This window comes from Arvicanthis niloticus, chromosome 26, assembly GCF_011762505.2.
Source record: "Arvicanthis niloticus isolate mArvNil1 chromosome 26, mArvNil1.pat.X, whole genome shotgun sequence".
Classification (NCBI taxonomy): domain Eukaryota; kingdom Metazoa; phylum Chordata; class Mammalia; order Rodentia; family Muridae; genus Arvicanthis; species Arvicanthis niloticus.
In genome coordinates this window covers 27508039-27534000 of record NC_133434.1, presented here as the reverse complement: position 1 = coordinate 27534000, position 25962 = coordinate 27508039, and the positions used below count along the sequence as shown (strand labels likewise).

Sequence of the window (25962 nt, the reverse complement as noted above, 5' to 3'; positions counted from 1 at the left end):
CTGCAAAGGTGGTAGGTAAGTCAGGGAAAGTACACCGAAGAGGTTAGAACAATGCCTTTGTATAAGGATAAACATGAGTTTTCTTCCTAGAATTACCTACTGATTAAACTTAGTCCTCCCAGACACTAGACAAGATAGCGTGGTTGCTATGCAGGCCCAAGTCCTTGAAATGCTGAGGAAGAAGAAATGCATTTAGTGTGTGCGTGTGTATGTGCATTCCTGTGTGCATGCACACATTCATGTTACGGCAGATGCGTAGAGGTCTGAGGGCAAGTTGTAAGTTCTACCATTTGGATATGAGACTAAGTACACCAAGCTTGGCAACAGGCACCTTTGCCCACAGATCATCTCACTGCCCTCTCCCCTTGTTTTTTCTTCAGCTGCCAAGGAATAAATTAAAAGCCTGGCTACAGGGCAGAAAGAGCTCAAAAGTTGCTGCAGCCCCACAAGGAGGGTCAGGCATCCCTAGTGCTGCCCAGGCGGTGCTCCATCAGGCAAGACTGCCCCTGGAAAGCAAAGCTCAGTCCCTGTCCCCACGTCCACCCCCATTCTCTGAATGAGAACCAAATAGATAAGAAATTACAAGGAAGAGGCCAGGCCAGAAGTTGGGGACAGTCAGAAAAACGAATGATGAAGTCGGCCATCTGCCCTTGAAAAGGGACGGCTGTGAGCCTATAAGTCTCTCATCCCTAGCATCAGGGTAGTCTTGTCTCTTTTAAATCTTCTCAAGGATGCAGAACCTGGGTTAGAAAGATAGCTCTGTGGTTAAAGAACTGACTGTTCTTCCACAAGACAAGGGTTCAATTTCCAGCATCCCTGTAGTCTGCAACTGTCCAGGTGATCTGATGCCCTCTTCTGGCTTCTGTGGGAACTGCATGCACATGGTGCACACTTACGTGCAGGCAAAACACCAGCAGGCATGGGGGGGGGGCGGGGAGTGAGAGAGAAGATGAAGAACCCTAGGGAGATGTGTTAGTTTGTTTTCTTTTGTTTTAAAACAGAGAGTAATATAACTCAGGCTAGCCTAAACTCACTATGTAGCAAAAGATAACCTTGAATAACCTGGTCCTCTTGCTTCTGGCCCCAGAGTGTCGGGATTGCAGGCATGCACCAGCATGTATGGTTTAGGCAGTGCTGGGGCCTATAAAAATCCTCAGACTACCAACTTCCCATTACTGTGACAGAATGCCTAAGATAATCAACAGGAAAGGAAGAAAGGGTTATTTGGGTTCTCAGTTTGGGAAGTTGCTTGCTTCTGACGCCTTGGGGTCCATGGTGAGACCGCACATCATGACAGAAGCTACTCACTATATGACATCTAGAAAGCAAAAAGACAAACATAGTTGGGCATGGTACACACCTGGGATCCCAGCTCAGGGGAGGCGGAGGCAGGAGGGTTACAAACAAGTTCAAGGCCAGCCTGGGTTTCATAGTGAGAGCCCTTGTCTCAGAATGCAAACAAAAATACCACCCCCCCCTTGAAGCCTTAGTTTTCTGAGCCATAAGACAGCTTTCTCAGGATTCCTGTGTCAACTAAAGGCAATAAAAACCTAGTGTGAGGCAGATGCTTCTAGAATGCAAACCACAGGGTGGGGGTGGGGGTGGGGGTGGAGGTGGGGAGGCACAGGCAGGCGTGCAAGAAGACAGCAGCAGCTGCTGCTCTAGGAGGCCCCTTTGCATCTGGCGTAGACAGCTGAAGGGCTGACAGGTGGAAAGCCAAGGCGCTTCGCAGCTGAGGCCTCTTAATCAACCACTACTCATAGGGTGTTCAGGATGTGGGCCCGCTCCCAGCATGCACTGGGGAAAGCCAAAGGACGAAAAGCAAGAGGCACGTCAAGTCAAGAGCCTTGTTCATCACACATTAGCAGTCATCAGAGTGGTGGGCAGGGGCGGCAACGCTATGGGAAGTCCATCCCCTTCTATTGGCTCCAGGTTCCTCACTAATGAACTGATGTTTGACGGTTGTCCATGAAGCACAGTTGTTAGGATGGAAGCCACTTTCTGAGTGTAATACACTAAGTGCCAACATGCACTAGCTAGTCCAATTGAATAGTTATTGAAGCACTCCGGGGAAGATATTAGCATGCCCCCATTTTACAAATGGGAAAACTGAGGCCCAATGCCTTGGTTTAAAAAAAAAAAAATCACCCAGCTAAGAAGATGCCAGAACTGTTATTCAAACTCTGAGACCTAACCTGACTCTCAGGCCAGAGTTTTCAGATCAGTACTGCGGACCTAGGCTGGAAGACATTTTCTTATTTTCTTTTTCTTTTCTTGAAACCAGGTCTCTCTATGTAACCCTTGCCAGAACATACAATATAGATCAGGCTGGTCTTGAACTCACAGAGATCCACCTGCCTCTGCCTCCTGAGTGCTGACATTAAAGACACATGACAGTGCATCCTGCTGGAAGATACTTTCTAGGGAACAGAGGTAAGTACCTACAGGCTTTGGAGGAGCAGGAAAGCCCACCTCCTGGGCAAGTGTCCAGTGAGGAGGGGGTAAGAGACATTGCCTACCACCACCTAGCAGTGGGCATGGGGGCAGGTATCACACCCCTCCATCAGTGCCCCTTCTCTCAGCAAAGACCTCAGCTGCCTCCTAGCAATTTGGGGTAAACCACTTGTGCCCTAGGCTCTAAGGCACTAGGCCTTAGGTTTGAACAATCACAATTTATCCTGGTCCCTTCTTTCTTGATCTAGCGAAGTGCATGCAAACCAAGAAAGGCTTTGCAGTGGTTTCAGAATGTCTGGGCTCACTTCCTGTAAAGGCATATGCAAATTACTTTTCTCACTACTGTGACCTAAGACCTAACCAGAAGCAACTTAAAGCTAAGCACAGTGGCTCACCCCTCAAAGCAGGCAGATCTCTGTGAGTTTGGGGTCTGCTTAGTCTACATTGTGAATTAATTCCAGACCTGCCTGCCAGGGTTACCTAGTAAGACCTTGTCTCAAAAGAAAAAAAGAAAAAGGAAGAAGGAGGAGGAGGAGGAAGAGAAGGAAAAATAGAAGGTTTATTTTGACTTACAGTTGGAAGGGATACAGTCTACCATGGCAAAGGCATACAAGCAGGAGTGTGAAGTGGCTGGTCTCATTGTGTCTGCTGTGTGGAAGCAGAGACAGACAGATAGTGGGGTTCAACTAGATACCTGGTTATTATGTAGTTTAGAATCCTAGCCCCATAGCAACCACGACCATGGTGGGATTTTTTTCCACCTTAGTTAACCTAAACTAGAATCTCCCTCGCTGGCATGGTCAGATATTTGTCTGGAGGTGATTCTGGATCCTGTCAACTTGTCAAGTTTAACTATCGAAGTATCCATGGGTAACCTTTCTGTCTGATGCTCTCAGTCGAGCAAACATGATAAAGCCATTCTGCCTCCTCCGGGCATGTATTGGGATAAAGAACAAAAGAAATCTGGTCTGTCTAAAATACTCAACCTGTTGGAAAGGTGAGAGGTGCGTGCCCTGCCATTCCCCCACAGAGGCCTGGGCTGAAGTACCCAGAGCCCTGTGGAGGCATCACAGCTACTCCTGGCCCAGAGGAGCCACCCAGGCGGCAGGCCAGCGCCCTGGGTATTTTCAGCTTCCAGCAGCATCAGCAAGGTCTGAGAGCCATGAGCCTTATTGTATTTCAGGTGACCTAGGCACCGGGCCAGCAGCACAGCCAGGCGGTGCTGTCTTTATGCCCTTGTCTGGGCCTTTCTTCTCTTCTGCCAATCTGCATAACCAGGCCGTGGGAAGGGTTGTAGAAGAAGCATCTGCTAAGCTCAACATGCACCTGGTAAGAGAGATGGGTGCCTTCAGATGCCACTAAGATGCTTGAGAATCAACTTGGGACCCCTCAAGAACTCCATCCTTTGCCTGGTCCTCCATAGACACCCTAACAAATGCCTCTTTCTGAACAGCATGCCATGGGGTAAGGTGACCAAATGTCCAGCCATGCGTGCACTGGACATTCCTAGATTTGTCACTGTTGAAAGCAGTTCTTCTCTGGGGAATATAAACATCTCTTCCCTCTTCATAAGGCTCCAAAGGCAAGCCGAGGCACAGTTCCACCCAACGTCACTCTGGTGAACAAGTGAGTTTATTGGGCTTTCTCACAGAGCACAGCTGAGGGCTACTGGCAGAATAGTGGGTGACCTTGAAGCAAGTACATTGCAAAATCTTCACCAAGTTTAGAAGACGACTTCCCATAGTCACTCGATGGAATGTCTTTTAGTCAATCTTCCTCAGCTTGAATACTATGGAGAACTTCGGGCCTCGTGCAATTAGGATAGAATTTCAGACAGCTGTCTGGGAGGTGTGGCTGGCATTCAGGTGAAGGGCCAGTGAGCCTACCTATCCTCTCCTATGAGGTAACATCAGCAGTCAACAAGCCTGATCTTAGGGGCGGGGGGGGGGGGGGCACTCATCTTCTCGCAGGTGCAGCTGATCCAGTGAAGTTGACCATGGTTTTGCTTGGAGGTCCGTCTTCTCCAATAGTTCTGTCCTATGAAACCTCTCAGGTTCAGGCAAACTTGGACAGATGGGTGCTCTACTTGAGAGTATTGCTGGTGGTATCTCCCACAGGTCCTTACATCCAGCCTCCAGCCCTGATTCTTCTTTTGACTGGAGTCAAAAAGACTGGCAACTGAGGCCCAGCTGTCTTGTCCGTGTCTGTGTAGCTAATAGGGGAAATAGCAGAGGAACCCAAATCTGTCTGGTTCCTTGTTCTCCTCCCTTGGTCGGGTCCTTGCCTAAACCATTCAGATTATCCCAGTAGTCTGAATTATCTCCTCCACAGGCTGCCTGCCCAATCCAATGTGAGCAGGTACATGTGTGGTCTGGAGGTCAGCCTTCGGAGTCGTTCCTCAAAAGCCTTTTTCTTTGTTTTCTAGACTGGCTCTCTCACTGGGACCTGGGCTTACCAATTAGGCTAAGCTGGTTCGCCAGGGAGCCCCGGGAATCCTTGTGTTTCTGCCTTCCCAGTGCCAGGATTAATGCATACACAGCGCCTTATCTGTCTTTCTGCATGGACTCTAGAAGTTGAACTTGGGGTTCTCGTGTTTGTATGGCAAGCCCTTTGGAAACTGACCCGTCTCCCTAACCTCTCAGGGTGGTTTTTCTAAAGTATCATAGCAGAATCTCCTAAGCAACTTGTTTAGCAGCCCCCAGAGCTTCTAATACAGGAAAGGGTGGAGTGGGCTACTGAATGTGTACTTCTGATGAGTTTCCGGTTGCTGGCCAGAGACCACACTAAGAGGTGCTGATCTAAACCACAGCCCTAAAGAAGATTCACCTCCCCATTACCCAGGAGGCTCAAGCCTACATTCAAAGCCATTTCTTGTCCAGCACCATCAGCTCCGAGGTGCTTTCTTCCTGAGCCTACTCCACCAGGCTACCCCACATCCTCAGGAGGTGTAAGTTCTTCCCACCCCTGGGTCTCTGCTCAGGTGGGTCCTGGGCTGCAGACTCTGTAGACCCATTGCAAACACAGGGCCTCCTGTCCTAAAGGCACATCTCAAAAACTCCCTGGGGCCTTATCTGTCAGACCGACAGACCTGCTCCTTCCTCGGCTCCTGGCTCAGAGTTCCTATTTCATCCTGTCATTAAACTGTGGGTTCTGGAGGACCTGTCATTTGTTAAATGCATGTGACTGCAGAAGACAGAACAGGGTTGATGGGAGGATCTTTGGGGAAATAGATTTGGGCCCAAACAGAGAAAGAACCTGTCAAATGTGAACACTTTGGTAGTTTTTTTTTTTTTTTTTTTTTTTTTTTACAGAGTTTTTCTCTGTAAAAGTCCTGTCTGTCCTGGAACTGTCTGTAGACCAGGCTGGCCTCGAACTTTCAGAGACCCACTTGCCTCTGCCTCCTGAGTGCTGGAATTAAAGGCAGACACCATCACACCCAGCTTGATTCCAGCTTTTGAGGGAGGGTCTTGTCACTTCCAGTACCTTCAGAAGCACATCATAAATCAGACAAGCTTGCAAGACTCACTTGATCACACTTGGGCTGAGCAGATCCCGTGCAGTGTTATTTGTTGCCTGACTGAGGAGAGGAGGGAGAATTTTCCAGAATATGATCTCGTACAGCTTGGTGGGGCTTTCCAGGATTAGCGCTGAGTGAAGGCGACTGATGAGGTCTGCAGTTTATACCATTCAGGAAAGTCTGCCCTGTTTCCTCCCCAACCAGGAAACGTACCCTCGGGTCCAAAGCCCATAGCTTGGCTATTGAAAAGGTCTGAGAAAGCAATGACCCAGGACCCAGCTGGAGAGCTCCAGTGTCTCAGCTTGACCTCTGTCAGCCTGTAGGTCTCAGGAGCTTTCCTGTTTCCGCTCCTTCCTGGGTTAACTAAGGTCATAACCTTCTGGAAGAATGCAGGGTCAGCCAGCCCATCTGCAGTTTCCTCTCCCTGTGTGTGAAAGGAGATATGTCCAATTGTGACTATACAGAGCCCATAGCCTTGTGACTCAGCAGACTCGAGTGTCCTCAGTCCCATCCCCTGGAATGTCACACAAACAGCTGCAGGGGTCTGATGTGGTTGCCACAGATGATGTGGATCCCGGACTCACAGGTATCTCTCTCTCCCTGAGTCTCTCAAGTTGGCCATACCTATACCCATCTATGCCAGTACTGGGAACCTTCCCTCCCCCATTGAAGCTGCCCTGGAGTGCTTTAGCTGGGATTTTTACTGAAGTCTCTGCTTCTGAAACACAATGTTATTAAGTATTAAATTTGCATTAAAAAAAGGATTATACCGCATGTGATTCGCCAAGATTCTTTCTTTCTTTCTTTTTTTCCTACATTTTTACTCCCCCCTCCCCCAGGAAAAGTAGAATGTGAATCCAGGGCAGGCAAATCTGGGCTGGAATCCAGATCCCAAGAGCTCCAGCTGGGAGAAGGCAGGCACAGTAGTTAACTTTGCTGAGGCTGGCTTCATCGTTAAAAACGGAGCTCTTTTCCCTTACAAGGTTGTGCGCTGGGCTGCAGAGAACACCTCACTGCAGCCCTCAAAATCACCACCTCCCTTGTTTCTGTGCTTGTTTTCTTAACTTGAGGGTTGAATGGAAGATCTTACAATATCATTTTGCCCCTAGATAATATAATCAACTGTTTTCCAGATTAAGAGCTAGGGCTGTGAACTCTATTCAGCGAGAAAAGGACTTAGAAATCTGTATTCCGCTATCCATTAAGAACTGCGGCTGATGGAGGGTATCCACGGGAGGGAGGGACAGTCAAGCAGAGAAAAACTCAAGGAAGCTCACCAACTGTGCCCATGCCTTTGAGACAGCAATTAACCACTGTTGGAAGCTTTTCTACTGTTAAGAGTCCCTAAGCCTGTGAAGGTTTTCTGAGAACTTCTCAACAGATGCCAAGCGTGATTTTTGGGGGCTGCAGCAACTGTGAATAGAACAGTATGGGGCTGACATCAAACCGGGAGCGGAAGGGGGGAGGCTGATGGGAAGAACTGTTCTCTAAGCCTGTGGTAGTTGCTGTCCCTTTCAACAGCCCAGTTTTCACATGTGCTTGCTTTGATTACCCACAGAGCACAGGGCTTGGAGTTTCTTTCTAGAGATCTCATGGTTCACTTGCTTATTTAAATGTGACCTTCTTTTGCTTTCAAAATATGCTGGGAGTTTTTGTTTGCTTTGTCTTATTGGCAAATAGATGTTTGAATGGAAAAGACAGATGGAATCTAAGATCTGGAATCAGGGAAGGTTATGAGATGAAGATTACAACATAGTGCATGCTAAAATATTTATGTGTGTGTTTGTGATGGGAAATTAATGTGGCATCCAGCAAGCACACAGGCAGATACTTGGGACAGGCACCTCAGAGCTCGTCAAAGAACTTCTCTCACAGAATACAGTTTTCACCTCTGATCTTCTACTTTCTTCAAAGGATGCTGTGACCTCTCTCAGCCTTGAAGTGTCAGCTTGTCAAGGCATCCTCCCTCAGAGCCAGAACACACCTGTCTCCCCCCACCCCCCGCTGGTTATTCCACTCCTGCATATATCCTCCAGCATCAAGAGGCCACAGGGACTCCCCAGTGTGTGGGGGTAGTGTGGCCTCCACTTGCTGCAAGCTTTTCTGGAACTAAAGCCTTTCTGTTCTTTGGGGACCATTTTGCTCTGGACCCATCTACAGCATGAAGGAAGCTTGGCTGAGTCTCAGTGTGATTGAGACTTACTGTTGGCCTCGAGTATGACGGTGCATACCTGTAATGCCAGCATTCAGGAGACAGAGGTGGGAGGAGTTCCACATGCGTGCCATAGAGCACGTGCACCCCCACACACAAAAGAAAAATTATACAAACAGCAAAAGCTGTTACTCTCAACAAAAAGAATTAATGCCATACTCACCTGTGTTCTTTCCTTTCCTCTCTCTCTCCTCTCTCTTTCTGCTGGTATTTAAGAAACAGACTAGCTAAGGAGTCCTATTCCTATGATATAGTCAGGAAACCAAAATAAAGTGTGTGTGTGTGTATACACATACATGTATATTACTACATTATATATATCATATAATTATATTATATATTTAATATATATGTGTGTGTGTGCATACACATACACATACATACATATATACTACATTATATATATTATATAATTATATATTATATATTTGATATATAATGTGTGTGTGTGTGTGTGTGTACACATACACACCCTGTACTTCCTGGCTCAACTCTTTCACGAACCTTCCAGACTTGCTTTATTTCTTCCCAATACACTTGCCCTTAGACTGGCCATTCTTCTGGCCAGGAAAGCATGGCTTGGGTTTGTAGGCGGTAAGTTTCCTTACGGCCTCACTCATCTTTCTCTTCCCGTTTCTCTCTGTGGATGCTGCTTTGCCCTCTTCTGTCTGGGTTGTTAAAAGCTCCCCTGTTTGCTAGCAGGGCCATAACAAAGCACCACAGGCTAAACAGCTTAAACAGCAGGAATTTATTTTCTCACAGCTATCTGAGACTCAGCATGGGTTGATTATTGGGCTCCTAACCCCACCCTTTGGCTCTTTGAGACAGGGTCTTGCTATGTAGCTCCAGTAGCCTGGAACTCAATGTGTAGACAAGGGTGACCTCAAATTGGCAGCATGATCCTCCTGTCTCTGCCTCCCAAGTGTTGGGGTTACAGGCATCCAGCACAGCACCCAGCACAGCACCCAGCACAGCACCCAACACAGCACCCAGCACAGCACCCAGCACAGCACCCAGCAGCTGGGTTTTTTTTTTTTTTTTTTTTTGGCCTTTCTCCCTAGCTTATAGATGCCAATAGAGGTGCAGTGTCCTTAAGTGTTTTTTCTTTTGTATCTTAGCCTCCTTCTCTTCCTCTTCTTCCCCTTCTTCCCCCTCCTCTTCCTGTTCCTCCTCCTGATCCTCCTTGTTGCCCAAGCTGTTCCTAACCCCTGGGCTCAAGTAATCCTTCTACCTCAATGTCCCAAGTAGTTAGGACTTAAAGGTATACAGCTCTACATATGGTAAATCTCCCCCATATCCCAGTCTGGACTTGAACTCATGGCAATCCTCCTGCCTTAGCCTTCTGAGTGCTAGGATTACAGAGATGAGCTTCCATGCCCAGAAGAAACCTCCTCTTATCGCTATTGTTTTTAATTTTATGTATATGTATGAATGTCCAGATGCATGTACAAGCACCATGTGTCTGGTGCCCCTTGTGGGTGCTGGCACTGAAAACTAAGTCCTCTGCAAAAGCAGAAATTGCTCTTAACCAGTGGGCTATCTCTCCAGCCCCAGTTCCCCCCTTTTTATAGGATATTAATCATATCATAGTAGGGTTTACCTTATTTAATAAGCCGCTTGTCACCCTATCTCTAGTGTTAGTGACGGTATGTGACACTGAAGACTAGGACTTCAGCTTAACAAGTTAGGGAGTTGTAAGTCAGCCCCTAACAGGAGGGCCAATAGCTGCAGTGGTGGATGGGTCACAGTCTTCTGTCATTGGGTGGCAGAGGGGGACACTTTCAAGGGAGGACGCAGAAGGGCCACATCTTATCAGTAATGGAAGAATGCTCAAATCACCTCTTGAGGGTCTGTCCACTTAGCAGCCAACCCTAGTGTTCCTCAAGCCACAGGGTCTTAGGCTGTAGGGAACCAGATGGAGATAGCACCTAAAACAGCCAAGCATTAGATAAACAAGAAGTTTAATAATAAAAACAAGAAAAACAAACTACAACACAGTGGGCTGGCAAGAGGCTGGCAGACACAGTCTGACGTTAGACAGTCTGACTCCTTATGGATTCTGGTAAGTCACAGGATTGGTCCCTCACTCTAGAGAGTCTTCACTCACAAGCCTGATAGGGCGGGCTTATCATCCTGGTATGGCTGCTACCCTGGTTGGTTCTGAACTCTGTCACCTTGTGAGAAAAGCTGCCTAAATCTGACCTTTAACCTGTGGTTAAAAATGATAGTTCTTGAGAGCCATTTCCTCAGTCCACACCCAATTCCAGCTTCTGGGGTTAGCAGACAGATGAAAGCCAGTTTTCTGGAGGAATGCTGGAGGCCCCCCACCAGGAGACAGCCATAAATCCAGGGTCTCCTGAAAGTCCTGAGTCCTGCAGATTCCTCTCTCTTGCAAAGTGCTCAGGAACTCAGAATGTCTGGATCCTGGTGTCAAGCAGGGCCCAAGAGCTTGCACAGCAGGGACATAGGAACTTGGACCTCCCTGGCAGCCATGGCAAACCAGCCAGTTAGGAGGTGCTGCTCCTCCTCCGGGGGTGAAGGGCTTTCCTCCTGGCGATGTTCTCCTCTGTGTCACTCTCGCAGTTCCTCTGGGGAGGAGAGAAAGAGGCCCAGGGCAAGGCATCATCAGATGACACAAACGCAGTCACACTCAACAGCCCAAGTCAAGCAAGGGGCCTATAAGTTGGGAAGTGGGATGATGTCAAAGGAAGCCCTTAGCTCCATCCAGAGACCTCTGCCATACAGGAATAGGAAGAGACTTGAAATGGGGTCAAACTAGTTGCCTTGAGGCCTCCTTCTTGGAGCATCCCTAGAGAAACAGGTGTCAGGAGGGGCCCAGTTTTAACAGTGAAAATGCCATCTGGTACCATTTGTGTCCATCAATCGTCAAGGCCTCTTGGAAAGGTAGTTTGTGGGACTCTGGGTACCCTGAGCTCCGTCTATGGGGAAGTGGTTGATTATTCCCTAAGGCTGACTGGCCATCGCTTTAGGTTCTCCACCTCAGCTGATCCCCACCAAGCCTCCAGCAAGCTTCACCGAAAAGACTTCTAAAGGGAAAGACTTCTGAGTCCCACTTTCAGGAAAGTGGAGCAAAATGTAACCTGTCAGCTCCCACACAGCTAAGGCAGCTGGAGCAGCCACCTGGATGTTACAATGTCTCTCCAGTCCTGTCCCAGCAAGCTAAACTAAATGTTACAGTCGCTGTTATGATTGGAAGGTGTTTTGTTCTTATAAGGTTTTATTTTTTTGTCTGTCTACCTAAGTGAATGTATGTATATATGTGTTTACATATATATATACACATATACATATATACATATATATGCACATATATACATGTATATTTACACACACACACAAACACATATACATACATATACATACACTATGCATGCAGATATCCATGGAGGCCAGAAGAGGGAGTTGGATCCCCTGGAATTGGGGTGACAGGTGGTTGCAAGTCACCATGTAGGTGCTAGAAACCAAACCTGGGTCTTCTACAAGAGGAAGAAGCACTTTTAACTACTGAGCCATCTCTCCAGCTACAGTTAATTCAAAGTATTAAAAGAATAATTTAGATTTAAGCAAGTCTAAAAATGTTTAATTTCTATGCTTCCTAAACAGAAGGTCCTGTCAACTTTCTAAAAATATTGTTTTAAGGAAGGTTCAATAGGAAAAACCATAAAACATGTGAGTAAAAAACGAAAACCAAAAGCTATGTTTGTACCATGAAAAAGTTAGGAATTTAAATTCTTTTATATCCCTTTCTGCAACTACATCATATCAAGGCAAAAGGTCCAAAACGTGGGTCCATGCCGGCTGCCTGTCCTACACTCCTGCAGGCAAGTCTGAGCCAGCGGGAAATCTGAGGTCAAGATCAACTCAGCCAATACATCCTGGACCAGCTCTGACTAGGACAACAAAAATAACTCAAGCTTTGCTGAACAGCAACTTTTTAGTATGAGTCAGAGCCAAACAATAAAAGAGTAAGCCAGGTAAACTTGCCAGTGACAAACAGGGCTTCTCAGAGCCAGCCACGTCAGCTCCCTTCATAACCCATGAAGCTGGTGGACAGAAGAGGGACTCAGTCACAAAGGCCTCCAGAGCTACCTAAGTCCTGGCAAGAGCAGGAATGAGCAAGAGCTCAGTCTATGGAAAGAAGACCCCTGAGGATGTGTTGGGGGCTCTGGGGAGTGCAGGGATATTCTGGGAGCTGGGGTGCAGGCCCAGTGCTAGGCCTCTTCAGTTTACACAGGGCGACTGCCTGCCCCTTGCCAAGCAAGGAACATATGAACTAATTTATACTTTCTGGACACTCCTGTTCTCCACTCAGTCAGAAGGGGGAGGTTACCCCAGGGAAGCCCTACCAACTGAAATGCTAATACAGTCAGAAGGGGGAGGTTACCCCAGGGAAGCCCTACCAACTGAAATGTTAATACTGATGCCCATTTTAAGAACTACAGGAGGATTTTAAGCAGCATTAAGAATTGCTAATACACTGAGCATGTACCCACCAGGCATTAGGGACAGGTCTTCATTTACCCTTAATCCCTACCCAACAATGTAACAAGTATTATTACCCCTGTTTTACAAATAATGACTGTTTTGGAACAGAGAGCTTAAGTAACCTCTAGATGATCACACAGCAGGGAAACGGCTGATCTGAATTCTGGAAGACTGACTCTAGAGGCCACCCTCTTAATGAGTATATTCCATTATAAGTCTCTTGTTTCAAACATACACTAAAGGCCAGGGTGTAGCTCAATGGTATAGCCTTTGCCTAGCATATTAAAGGCCCTGGGTTCAATCCTTAGTACTATACAAAAATTAAATAAAGAAACAAAAAACTAGTGGTGCACGCCTTTAATCCCAGCACTTGGGAGGCAGAGACAGGCGGATTTCTGAGTTCGAGGCCAGCTTGGTCTACAGAGTGAGTGCCAGGACAGCCAGGGCTATACAGAGAAACCCTGTCTTGAAAAACCAAAAAAAAAAAAAAAAAAGAAAAGAAACAAAAAACTATAATAAGTATAATATATCATCAAATATAATATATCATCAAATGTTATTGATACAGGCAGTCTAAGACAAAATAGGGCAAAGTTGGAAAGTGTGTAACCAAGTACCCACTGTACAGAGGAGCTGGGATTGTCAGAACTGGACTTTTTGAGGTGCTGTGGTTTGCAATAGGGTCTCATGATGCATGTACCTTCCTGCCTTCACCTTCTAAGTGCTAGGATTATAGGCACGCACTATTATACTTGGCTAGAATAAATTTTGGATGGTCTATGGGACCCATTTCCACAGTTCTCAGGGGCTACCGGTTCTCAGGGAGGGGTGGGAGGGCTGGGGTGGAGTGGCAGCTCTTAGGGAGCCCGTGGGAAAGAATTCCTAACGGTCCTTCAAACATATCCCTCTGCTGGTCACACTTCAGCCTTCAGGGCAGAAGAGGACAGTGCCTGCAGAACAGGCTAGAAATAGTTAATATTCTCCCCACCCCCTCCACGCTTACAATCCAGGAGCTGTGCCCAAGCAAAGGGCTCTCCATGTTCTTACCAGGTCTTCGCTTGTCCTCAAGTGTACCTTCTTCATCAGGGAGCGAGTGAGGTGGTTGCACAAGGAGACAATGCTGAAGGACAGCTGAGGGAAGAAAAAAAAGAGGACCGCTAGCTGAAATGGAGATCTGGAGAGAAGCAGGGAGCCTCACTAGGTAGGTCACTGCCCTTCTCCCCAGGTTCTGACGCACCTTCCACCGCCGGCGGACATACTGCTTCTTAAAGTTCTCCAGGTTGACCACGGACTCTCTGCGCACCATGGCTTGCTGGTTGTCCACGGGCTGAGAGACAAGACAGCGTGATGGTGTCAACTGGGCCTCAAATGGCAGCTGCCCACCTCCCCACTGTCCTCAGCCTGCCGCTGACCTCCTTCTCTAGCAAGGCATGCAGTGAGAATGTTGCAGTGAGGGTGAGGTTACAAATGTCTCACTGCCCAGAAGGTATCCTGAGTGTCCCTCGGCTATTATTATCACAACGTAGTGTGTGCATATACAGAGAGAGGGAGAGGGGGAAGGAAAGAAGGAGGGAGGGACAGATGGACAGATAGACATTCACATATATACAGACACACACACACAGAGAGAGAGAGAGAGAGAGAGAGAGAGAGAGAGAGAGAGAGAGAGAGAGAGAGAGAGAGAGAGAGCCCTGACTACCATCTCTAACTGAGAAAAGCTGGAAGCAGTAGCCATCAGTATCACTTTAGGGACGGAGTCATTTTATGGCTCGGAGCACAGGGCTGACTCTGGCTTTGGTGAAATGCAAGCCTATGGCAGGTATGGGACTGGTACTCCTCTAGTACTAGAAATGGAAGGAAATAGGAGTCTTGGTGGGGCAGGGGTGGGGTGGGAGACAGAGACACAGTTGTCATTCACTGCCTGGCAGTCAAAACACATACTGCTCTTCCAAAGAACCTGAGTTTAGTTCTCAGCACCCATTTTGGACAGTTCATGATTGCCTGTAACTCCTTGTAGCTTCAGGGGGAGCCAGTGCCCTAGGTGGGTTCTGGGAATCGGACTTGGGTCCTCAGGAAGAGCAGCCAGTAGTATTAACTGCAGAGTTACCTCTCCGGCCCCAAGAATGTTTTCCTTCTGGGTTAACGAAAATGCTCTGGGATTAGAAAGTGACAGTGATGGTACAATCTTGCAAAAATATTAAGAACCACTGAAATTGCATAGTTTATGATCTATTAATCATGGAAGTAAAATTAAGTGTGTGCTGTGTGTATGTGTGTTCGGGCAAGCAACAGTTCCAAGGACAGTTGATAGCTTTGATAGATTCTCAAAGGATCCTGTGACTCAAGGACAACTGCCCAGAGTGATCCCTCAGGCTGGTACAGCTGTTCCCTGTCTGTTTTGACAGCCTGTCATAGGTAAGATGCTGTCATAGGTAAGATGCTATCATAGGTAAGATGCTATCATAGGTAAGTGCTAAGTGGGGCAACCTATAGGCTCTTCAGAGCTGGTCCTACCTAACCACATTCAGCTATACTCTCACTTGCCCTCATGGTACTAGGCACCAGAAGGAGGCCAGTGCATACTACCATCCACATAGCTTTGGACTAGCATCTGCCCATGCCAGGGATACTTCACCTCATACTCCCAAATATTTCAAATCCTAATTTATACATTGTTCAAGAAATATTGCTGATTCTGATATTACTAGAGCCTCAAGTGTTTCTTTGCTGTGTGTGGAACCTGTTGATGTCAGCTTGGCCTCCCACAGCTGGAAACAACCTATGGGCACTGGAACTTGCTTCTGTCCTTGTCTATAGCACCAGGCCAATAATGCTCTGCTTACTAGTTGTTTGGTCAAACTGAGTCCCTGAGCTACTGACAAGACCAACTAAAATGAAATCCCAGGGCCTGGGCCAACAAAATGACACAGTGGGTAAATAAAGGCGCTCGCTGCCAAGCCTGATGTCCTGAGTTCAATCCTAGGTTCCACATGACAAAAATCATCATCTGATCTCTGTACATGGGGTACTTGTATACAAATGTATACACACACACACACACACACACACACACACACACACACACACACACACACTAAACATAACAAAGAAATTCTAAACTTGGACCTGCTCACACCCACCAATAAAAGACCCAGGGTAATTTGATCAGCGATCATAATACCATTTGGAGGCTCAGTTCACTCAGCCATAAATGACCTTTGAACCTAATTCTGGTATGTTTGGTGTATTTCATAAGGAAATTTGAAGCAGTAGACTCAGGGAGAGAAAGAACTTATTCTTATGCGCTTACTGATGGGTTTCTTCACCTAAAAGAAAAATGGCCGATTCCCAACCCCCATAGCTGGAGAGACCACATGCAGAAAAAGGAAATCCTTAAGGAAAACACCACTTCCTTCTGGTTCAACAGTATCATTCACAGCACAGAGAGGCTGATGAAATGTCTCGTGGAGCTGTGCCCAGGGCCATCAACAGGAGGTGACAATTATTTCTAAGGCCTCCCTCTCTATAAGCTACACATAACCACATGAGTTCCAAGGAAAAGGCCACCTAAGCTATGAATCTGTCAGGCTGGCCTTTCCCCGTGAATGGACTCCTTGGTTGCTAAGAGTCTCTCAAAAGGCTGACATGGGGGAGAGAGATTCTGCAGTGAGACACACCTGTTCCCAGAAGGAATGTGGCATTGTTTTGGTTGAGCAGACTGTGTCAGCATCCTGCTCCTCCCTCTTCAAAAGGACAGCAAGTGTCCATCTTCTAGTCTATCGTCTATCTCTGATACCAGGGAGCCCAGGTAGTTCTGACCAGGTTCCCAGGGATGTTTGGTGTCTTGGGGGGGGGGGGGGGGGGGGGAGTCAAAAAGGGAAGGTAAGAAAACAGAAAGCTGTGGCTGGAGTCAGATTCTGTTTACACAGATGCAAACAGCCTGGGGGTGTGTCCTCGGGTGTGAAGTGGCCACAGAGCAGGGAGAGGAAGCAGCCACAGCAGCTACCCTCAAGATGTGAGAAAGGAACCATGGGCTTTAGAGAAGCCACCCCCTCCAGTGATTTCTCTCTCAATCCCAGGCTTTTCCATAGGAGCTGCAAATAGGCTGTAGCTTTCAAGCCTCCCTCTGTGCCACCGACAACGCCAGGAACTCCCACTTCTCTCTCCTGGTCACTCTGGGCCTGGTAGACTTCCCTCCTCTCAGTTCAGTCTTCCTCCAAGGGGCACCTCTTCTCTTCCTTTTACTGGTTGGGCCTTGGCTCCTGCTGGCAAGCACCTATTTTCTCAGGAAGATGCAGGTGAAGATTTTGTGAGTATATCCATCTTCTCCAGCCTGGGTGCTCAGGAGCTGACCCTGCAGCCACCAACCACTGGGAGAAGTGAAAATATTCCTCTCTGTGCTTGGCCTAGCCTCAGTTTTCTGGTAGTTTGGGGACAGATACATGTTTTTTTTTGTTTTGTTTTGTTTTGTTTTTAATCCTCTTTACCAAGCCTTTCTGTTTTCTAAGCAATTTTTGCTCTAAGAAAAACTTTCTAAAACTCTCCCTTCTGTACCCTTAAGAGAATGTAAAGGTTTCAACTAAATGCCGCATGTCAACTGTGGTTGGATCCAGATATGAAAAAACCAAATGGATGTAACAGACACCCTTGCCACATGAGGATGGACTAGGTTTATGAAGGAGACAAAGGAGTAGCTGATTTCCTCAGGTGTAATGATGACACAATGCTTATACAAAAGAAGACAACTCAGTTGGTGCTTACCTCAGAAGCATGAGGATTTGAGTTCAACCACAAACCCATGGAAAATTATAGGCACTTATTGTCACAGAGACATGGGAGGAGGAGACAGGTGGATCCCTGGAAAGTTCAATGGGCTAGCCTGGCCTTCTTGGTGAGTAACCAAGAGAGGGGAGTCTATCTCAAACAAAAAGTGGAAGGCACCTGAGAAAGGTCTTGCAGGCTTGGGGGGACACACAGCACTTGGCAGCTAAGGCAGGAGAATTGTGACACTGAAACCAGGGTGGGCCATATAGCAAGATGTCTCGAAAGTGTGGGGACCGGGGTATGAGTTGAATACCCGTAACGCTTGCTTTGAAGTCTCCCCAATACTTCAGAAATAGCTGGTGAAAGAGGTCACGTGACGTTGGGGGGACTAGATCCCTGCTGAAGCAGGGTGTGACACACGAAATCCACCATTCCATCCCTCCATACTTCTGTGTATGTTTCGAGAACTTTCCCTTTAAAAAAGTTACAGACTTGCTGGGCTGTGGTGGCGCATGCCTTTAATCCCAGCACTTGGGAGGCAGAGGCAGGCAGATTTCTGAGTTCGAGGCCAGCCTGGTCTATAGGGTGAGTTCCAGGACAGCCCGGGCTATACAGAGAAACCCTGTCTCTAAAAACCAAAAAAAAAAAAAAAAAAAAAAAAAAAAAAAAAAAAAAAAAAAAAAAAGTTACAGACTTGTTTTAATGTCTATACTCTTCCATCTTCACCTGTCACTCAATTCCAAGCTCCTGACCCAGTCTGGGCACAGACCTCCAGATTCTGCCCAGTACTTTCCTCAAGGACACAGGAGCAGGTGGGCATCTGTGAGGAGGCAGCTGCCCCAGATCTCTGCAGCTCGCCGGTGCCCTTCACGCACTGCCTCACACAGAAAACACCTCTACCGTGTTGTATACCTCTCACTTGGCTGTTCTTAACCTGTGGATCATGACCCCTTTGGGAGTCAAATGACCTTTCCAAGGGGGTCCCCAAAGACCATTGGAAAACACAGATACTTATGATCTATAACAGTAGCAAAATTAGTTATGAAGTAGCAACAAAAATAATTTTATGGTTGGGGGAGTCACGATATGAGGAACCGTATTGAAGACTCACAGCATTGGGAGGGTTGGGAACCCCTGGTCTAACTGATAGCTTGCTTACCCAGCCTTTCTCACCTCCCGGCATATTGGATCCCATTGGTCTGATACCAAATCCTTTTTCCACTTTGAGGTAATTTCTTAAACATTTTTATTAGCATATAGTAATTATATTTAATAAAGGGTTTCATTATGACATTTTCAGACATGAACATGATGTATTTCGATCATATTCACACACACACACACACACACACACACACACACACCATTAATAATCCTTCTCCACTCTTTTACTAATCCCCTTCCTCTTTCCAACTCGTGCCTCTCATGTGTGTATGTTCATGAGTGTGAATGTGTGTGTGTGTGTGTGTGTCCCAATGAGATTCATGAGGGTTGTTTTCAGGAGTCTGGATGGGCTTACCAGTGGCTACATCCTTAAAGAAAATATCTCTCCCTATCAACTGTGAACTAAGTATACTATACCTCTTATCCAGGCTTGCCATGACCTTATCCATCACCTCCCCCTAGAACCAGAACACAATGGGTGTTTGTTCAACTGAACTGGCCCCTTTGAAACTCCAATATGCCCACCACTAGTTTTAGTCTCTAGGGCTAAGAACATTCCTCACAGGCAAAGAATTTCACAAAGGAGAAAAGTCATTTAGCTCCACAGACATTTCTAGAAGGTTTGACAGTGATGAGGTGGATATGTCTAGGCACACAGCCACCTCTGACTGGGCTGTGAGAAGGAAGTGTGACTGTCATTGTCACCTCAGGAAGAGAAGCTGAGGAGGAGTCTCTGGTTCTTCCTATTATGATCACTCCCTCTGCTCTGCTCCAAATCTTTCACCATCAGCCTTCAGAATCTGAAAATAGCATCCACTACCAAGTGTGGCTGCCCTTCCTGACATACACAGGAAAGCCATGGCTGTATCTGCTTCAGGATAGGACAGCTTCCTGCCCAAGAACCTGCCTCTCAACTTCCTTAGGAACTGCTTTTCGTGGACATATTACACACTCCCCTGCCCTCATGACAGCCTAGATGATGTCTGAACTGAGCACGAAGCCAAGCTTTAATTTAAAGTCTGGTAAATTAAAAATCCTTCATGAGGGTCCTGAAGATGTCTTAGTCAGCAAAGCACTTACTGCAGAAGCATGAGGCTCCGAGTTTGATCCCTAGGTAAAAAGCCAGGCTCAGCGGTGTGTATTTGTATTTCCAGTGCCTTGGAGGCCAAAAAGAGGCAGATCCCTGGAGGTCAGTGGCCATCTGGCCTGATCTAAGTGGTCCCAATGAGAGACTCTGTCTCAAGAAGAAAGGTGGATGAGCTGGGTGTGGTGCCACACACCTTTGACTGCAGCACAAAGGAGATAGACTTCTGTTGGAGGCCAGCCTGGTGTGCACAGTGAGTTTCAGGTCTGCCAGGGCTGTATGGCCAGAGACTTTCTTTAGAAAACAAGCCAAGGAAGATGGCTGCAGAAAAATGACAACCAAAGCTGACCACTGGCTTCCACAGGCATCCACAGATGTTTAAAATGTACCTATATAATATGTACACCCCCATATATAAGTATACCCTGCTTGAATGCAGATGATCCCATGGTGGCAGAGGCTCATAGACCAGTATGTTGCTCCCTGTTCCCGGCTCCCTTCCTCTAGGTCCTAGTGAGGCACTCCACTCCCTGTCCCCCATCCTGCCATGGCAGCCCCGTGCCCCAGGAGGTTATCAACATGCCAGCTGTGGCCCTATAAGGAGCAACTGCTAACAGCGGCTTCCTACAGGTTGCATTCCTTTCCTGGGCCTCCTCAGACACCTCTGCACACCAGGTTGTGATCCCTTAGGAGAAAGGAGTTGGTGTGTCAGGTGACATAGGAAGGTCACAATCTTCTCTAAGTTCCCCGAAAGTCTTTGGGTATTTTCTCAGTTAACGTTGTCTTTGTTCAGTTAAGGGTCTAGTTAGGAAACAGCTAAAAGAGACACCATCACACTTATGACTGGCCCCTGATCACAGAGGACAATTTCATTGCAAGGAAGGAAACCACTATGGCTCTGTGCCAGCCTAGAGGCTGACCAGCTGTGTGACCTTGGATAAGTGCTGTCCCATAAAATGCTCTATAGGGAGAGTACTGGGGAGTTCCCCTCTGAGGATCCTTTCAGCATGAACAGAGTAGCAGATTCCACCAACCCAAGAAAACCAGCTCTCCCTCCTCCCTACCCCCCTCCTCCCTACCCCCCTACCCCCTAACCAAATCATGGCCATCACTTAAATCTTCTTGCATTTACTTTCACCTTCAAAGAAGGTTCACCCAGCATGCTTGGACTCATGGCCTTTCTTTTTTTTTTTTTTTTTTTTAGAAAACCCAATATAAATGCCAAGGTCTTCTGATGCACCCAAAGGTGATGCACTTTAATATTCAAGGTGTCTTGTACCAAACAAGTATGTGGCATCCCATGACAGGGCACACAAGACTGTAGAGTCATTTGTCTTTAGTGTAAGGCACAGGGTTCTGCAGTCCTTTCCTTCATTCCGGGATGTGCAATGTCTAACAGCAGACACCATCAGCACCTTGAAATTACTGCAGCATCTCATCGCTGTGGTCCTGGAGTGATGCAGGTCATCTGGAGAAAAGACTGCACAGCTTCAGTGGGTCAGGTGGGGTCACCCAGCCTTCAACTGCGGGGCACAGTTCCCCTGCTTGAAGTTCTTCTGCTCACCCGATGTGGTCCAAACCCAAAGGGTAACGTTGCAAAGGTAGCCAGGCCTCCTGCTCCTAGTTTTTCCATCTCTACCTAGGGTCCAAGTTGAGCCAGGTGTGTCTGCCACTCCTTCTGCGTGGTGGTGCTGTCTTTCCTTTGCCCTCTCCCTGTGCATCTCCTGGAAGACTGCCCATGATGAGATTTTTTTTTCCTTCTTAATTGTCTATAAAATAAGCATGCATCTTTACAGTATGGTTTCTCATATTTGACTAAAATGGTTTCTATTACAGTTATTATATGTAATACTTAAAATGATCCAGCTTGCTAATTAAAGAAAAATGATAGGATTCTAAAGAATGGCTTTATTAGATCAAAATCTAGTCTGTGCTGCCCACTGAGAATTTCTCCTTCAGCACTAGCCCAGGGCCTGTAAATGGCTTCTGTGACCCTGGGAACAAACTCAGAACTCAACATGCCAAAGCCCTGCTGGCTCTGCTCTTCCTCAGCCCACTCTCCACTATACAGACCCTGCTCTCCCCACTATACAGACCCTGCTCTCCCCACTATACAGACCCTGCTCTCCCCACTATACAGACCCTGCTCTCCCCACTATACAGACCCTGCTCTCCCCACTATACAGACCCTGCTCTCCCCACTATACAGACCCTGCTCTCCCCACTATACAGACCCTGCTCAGACCCTGCTCTCCCCACTATACAGACCCTGCTCTCCCCACTATACAGACCCTGCTCTCCCCACTATACAGACCCTATTCTTTCTCCTTTGGTTTTCCTTCCATTTCCTTCTCATCACAGAACCTTGGCATGACAAGCCTACAAGGGACAACTCTCTCCCAGGGTTTACTTAGCTGACCACAGTCCCAGTGTTCTCCATACATGGTTATCTGAGCAGACCAACCCAATTCTCTATCTTTATTTCTATCTTCATCCTTTCCTTCCTCCCTTCTTCCCTCCCTCCCTCCCTCCCTCCCTCCCTCCCTCCCTCCCTCTCTCCATCTCTCCAGGCCTAACAATGTTGCCCCCTTCTCTTTCACAGCATAAGATCCAGCTGGAGTTGTGCGTTTGTATAATCCTTGAGTAATGCTTGAATCTGTCACTCAACTGAGAACTCTGAGGAAGTAGAAAACCGGCTTGATAACATAACACCACATCCCTAGGCTCAAGTCAACTTTTTGGAAACTGGCAGGTGCCTACTAACTATGTCTGAATGGATGGGTGAACTTGGTACCACCTCAAGTACAGAGTAAGTTCCTGAAGACCAAGCAGTTAAAAGAATCAGAAAGAGTGACAAACTCAACAGAAGGCTCCTGTCTTTATCACTAATGTGACACAGGAGAAGTCACATTCTTTCTTGGCTTTCTCCCTAACCTGGGAATAATATTTAATATCAATATCTGATGGATATTTTGTGAGGCTATGGAGGTACTTGAAACATTACAGTGTGCCCCTAGCTTCTAGTACCATGTGGGATCCTGGGTCTCTACGTGTTGTCTGCATGGATGTATTGATTGGCCTTCCTCCTACGAAGGGGAGATGACATCACACTATCCTCATGATACTCAGAGTTTGGGAGCTAGATGAGTCTAGTGAGCCTTGTGCTTCCCAAAGCCCTTTGGGGTTTCCCAGACTTCAGGGCCCACTGGCCTAGTATACAAGAATAAAGACCTCCTTGTTGTGTGTCTCCTGTCTTCATTCTCCTGTGTGTCTCAATGTAAAGTCAGACCTTTAGCCTTAGGGACCTGAATGCTAATGTCAAGATGGATGTTTTCAGCTAAGCCTCACCGAACTTCTTACCTCTCCATACCTCCCCTCAAAGATAAACACCCTGGGATGGCAACTGACTATGAACACTCCTATGCCAGTTCTCTTTCTCTGCATCAACTTCTTCATCAGTTACAGGGCAATGAATAATATAATATTGTCCTTATCCTCAGCTCACAGAGCCCCACCCTGCTGAGACAGGGTCCCATATAGCCCAGGCTGGCCTTTAACTCAAACTCAATATGTAGCCAGAGATGACTCTGAACTCCCAATCCTTCTGACTCTTCTTAAATACCAGGAATAGAGGTGTGTACCACCAACCCCATTTTATCCTGTGCTGGGCATCAAACCCAGGGCTCTGTGGGTGCTAGGCAAGCCGTCTAGAAACTAACGTATATCCCAGCCCCTTATCTCACAGAGTTCTTTAAGCATCCAGTAAGGTCACAGACATAGAGACCGGATGAGCGAGAAGACAATTCAAAAGAAAGTTAATATTTTCTCTGTGTATTTTAAAGCCCTGACTCTGTAACGGAAAGTACCCTGCTGAGCAAGTTATTCTTAGCTATGTCCATCATTACCCAGGATCTTCATGCACGTGGAATGTGAGAGGTGAGCCAATCCATCAGCATTACCCAGCTATAAAGTATCTCCTGGGGGCTAGAAGATACCCCCAGAGAAGGGCATGCTGAGGGGATATATTTTCTAATCATTTCCATGGCTTGGCTGCTTTGTCAGCACCCTCTCAGCAAACCAGGCTGGTAGGGGAGGTATAGGGTAGGTTCACTAACTAGGACCCCAGTGGCTGGGAAACTCTAGAGGGCATGGAAGGCTGCAAACACACATCCTGCAGGATACTTTCAGCTGGATGCCCCAGCAGAGGGGAAGACAGCACACTTCTACAAAACCCTGAGAATGCACTACTGACTAGATCCTGGTGCTCAGAGATTCAAGCCGGCCAGGATTCCCTCCGTATGTGATCTGTTGAGCAGCTCTGACAGGGACTCACTGGTGTCCCGGTGGAACATGGAGCCCGGGCTGTGACCATCAGTGTTCCCACTCTCCAGCTGGAAGATGCCCACCAGTTCCTGTATCCACTGGATGTCTGCTGAGAGCTGCTGCCTCAGAGTCTCAAACTGCACCTGCAGATGGTCTAGCTTCCTGGCCACGCCTCCAAGGCTGGCCCCTGTGGCCTGGATGTCTTCTCTCAGGAGCTTCTTCAGGGACTCCACCTTGCGGAACTCATACTTCAGCTGGGACAGGTTATGGCGAGCATTCTCGTTCTCCTCTCGGTACCAAGCCTCCTTCTCATTGAAGATAGAGACCAAGGACTCCACATCATCCTGCAGGGTATCATGTGCTCCTGCTAGGGCACGGCATCCCTCGTCTACCCGAGCCACATCCTCTACCACGTGAGCAAAGCGCTCAAAGTTGACATAAGTGTTGTTGGGGGGCATGCTTGAGTGACATTTGAGGGTATATTCTCTCAGGCATTTGGTCTTCAGCTGAGCAGGTTGTGTCTTCCACTGTTCAGGGGCTCTGGCTTCTCCTTTTGACTAGTAGGTGTTCAGACAGAAGAACCAGAATATTAACATAATGTGTTCCACAGGGTAATCCATGCTGCAGGCAGAAGGCACACACATAGCCTCTTTGGCATTCACTGCTTGTGTCAAGACATGGTAGAAGAGCCAGGGTGAGGCTAGCACTGGCCTCCACGCACAACAAGACTATAAGAAACATTGAGAAGGTAGGAGCACTGCCTGCATGCTCACTTCAGGTCAGAGAACTCTGTGACCAACCATTAAAGAGGGTCAACACACACACGGAATTTAATAGTAGGTCACAAAGACAAGCAGAGGCTCTGCAAACATCCACCCACCGGCTGAAACATGCAGGCTACGGCAGGCAGAGGAAGGCTAAGGATATGAGCATGCTCAGTAGAAAAGAGCCCACGAAGCTCTCTAGCTTTGGGCTATAAGCACATCCCAACCTGGAAGACTATTGCCCTTCCCTATCTTCAGGGAGTAAATGAACTTGGATTGTCATCGCTAGGTCTCTACCTTCGCATCAGCACTGGGATCATCCCAATGGGCCTTCCCAGTGAAGGGTGAAAGTAGTCTGGAGAGTGTTCACCTAATCAGCCCATAGAAGGAGGGCTAGGGCCCTGCTCCCACCACCACTCCCAATGTGCTCTTCACACCAGACTCTGAAAACCAGTGGGCCCTTCACGACAAGCAGTTAGATGAGAATTCACTGTCTTCCCTGACCCTCCAACCGGGGACAGAATTGTCCTAACAGAGTTTTGGTTTCCCTTGCATAACAGATCTCTGTCTCAGGACCAAATTCCTGAGGCCACACGGCACCAATAAAAGCTATGTGACTGATTTGCATTTCATCTTGTAGTGAGAGCCTGGTAGTCAGAAAAAGAAATATACCTGATTACAAAGTCAAGGTTTTAGTGGCCCAAGATCTGTCTACAACCCGACTTCTGCAGTGAAAAGGGACAGAGAGACGAGTCCCAACAAATAACATTTTATAAGAGAAAGTGTCTTAACTGACATCTGTGATGCTGCACTGGCTCTCCGAACCCACAAAATGCAAACTTAAGGCGGCAGAACCCTATTTTATTTGCTTTTGTCTGTTTGTTTTTGTGGTGCTCTGGATGGACTGCACAGCCTCATGCGTGTGAGGCAAGCACTCTAGTGTGGAGCCAGCATAACACCGTTTGAACAAGCATGGGCCCTCTGAGGACCCTTGACCAGTGCCTGAGATCAAGCAAAGGCCTCTTAACAGCTGATTATATCCGACTGCCACAGCCAGCCCTGGTGGCAGAGGAGGGACCTCCTGCTCACTGGAACTCATTACTGTGCCCTTACCGTGATCCAGGGATGTCTGAGAGCCTCTTGGATGGTAAGCCGTTTCCTGCAATGAGGACGA

The 25962-nt window shown here is 47.4% G+C and overlaps 1 protein-coding gene across 5 annotated transcripts in view; it reads right to left on the bottom strand.

Annotated features, from left to right (window-relative positions):
• Positions 1–10127: 10127 nt before the first annotated feature.
• Positions 10128–25962, bottom strand: part of Dapk2 (death associated protein kinase 2) — a 116455-nt gene continuing 100620 nt past the window's right edge. For 2 of the 5 annotated variants that reach the window (XM_076925363.1, XM_076925358.1), the window contains exons 9-10: positions 25902–25947; positions 23852–24581 (exon numbers count right to left, since the gene is read on the bottom strand). In XM_076925363.1, coding sequence (XP_076781478.1) covers positions 23967–24581; positions 25902–25947 — 661 coding nt within the window. In that variant the 3' untranslated portion in view covers positions 23852–23966. Of the gene's footprint in view, positions 10772–13736; positions 13821–13926; positions 14017–23837; positions 24582–25901; positions 25948–25962 lie in introns of those variants that run through there. The other 3 variants (XM_076925362.1, XM_076925361.1, XM_076925359.1) reach the window with 3 other exon arrangements.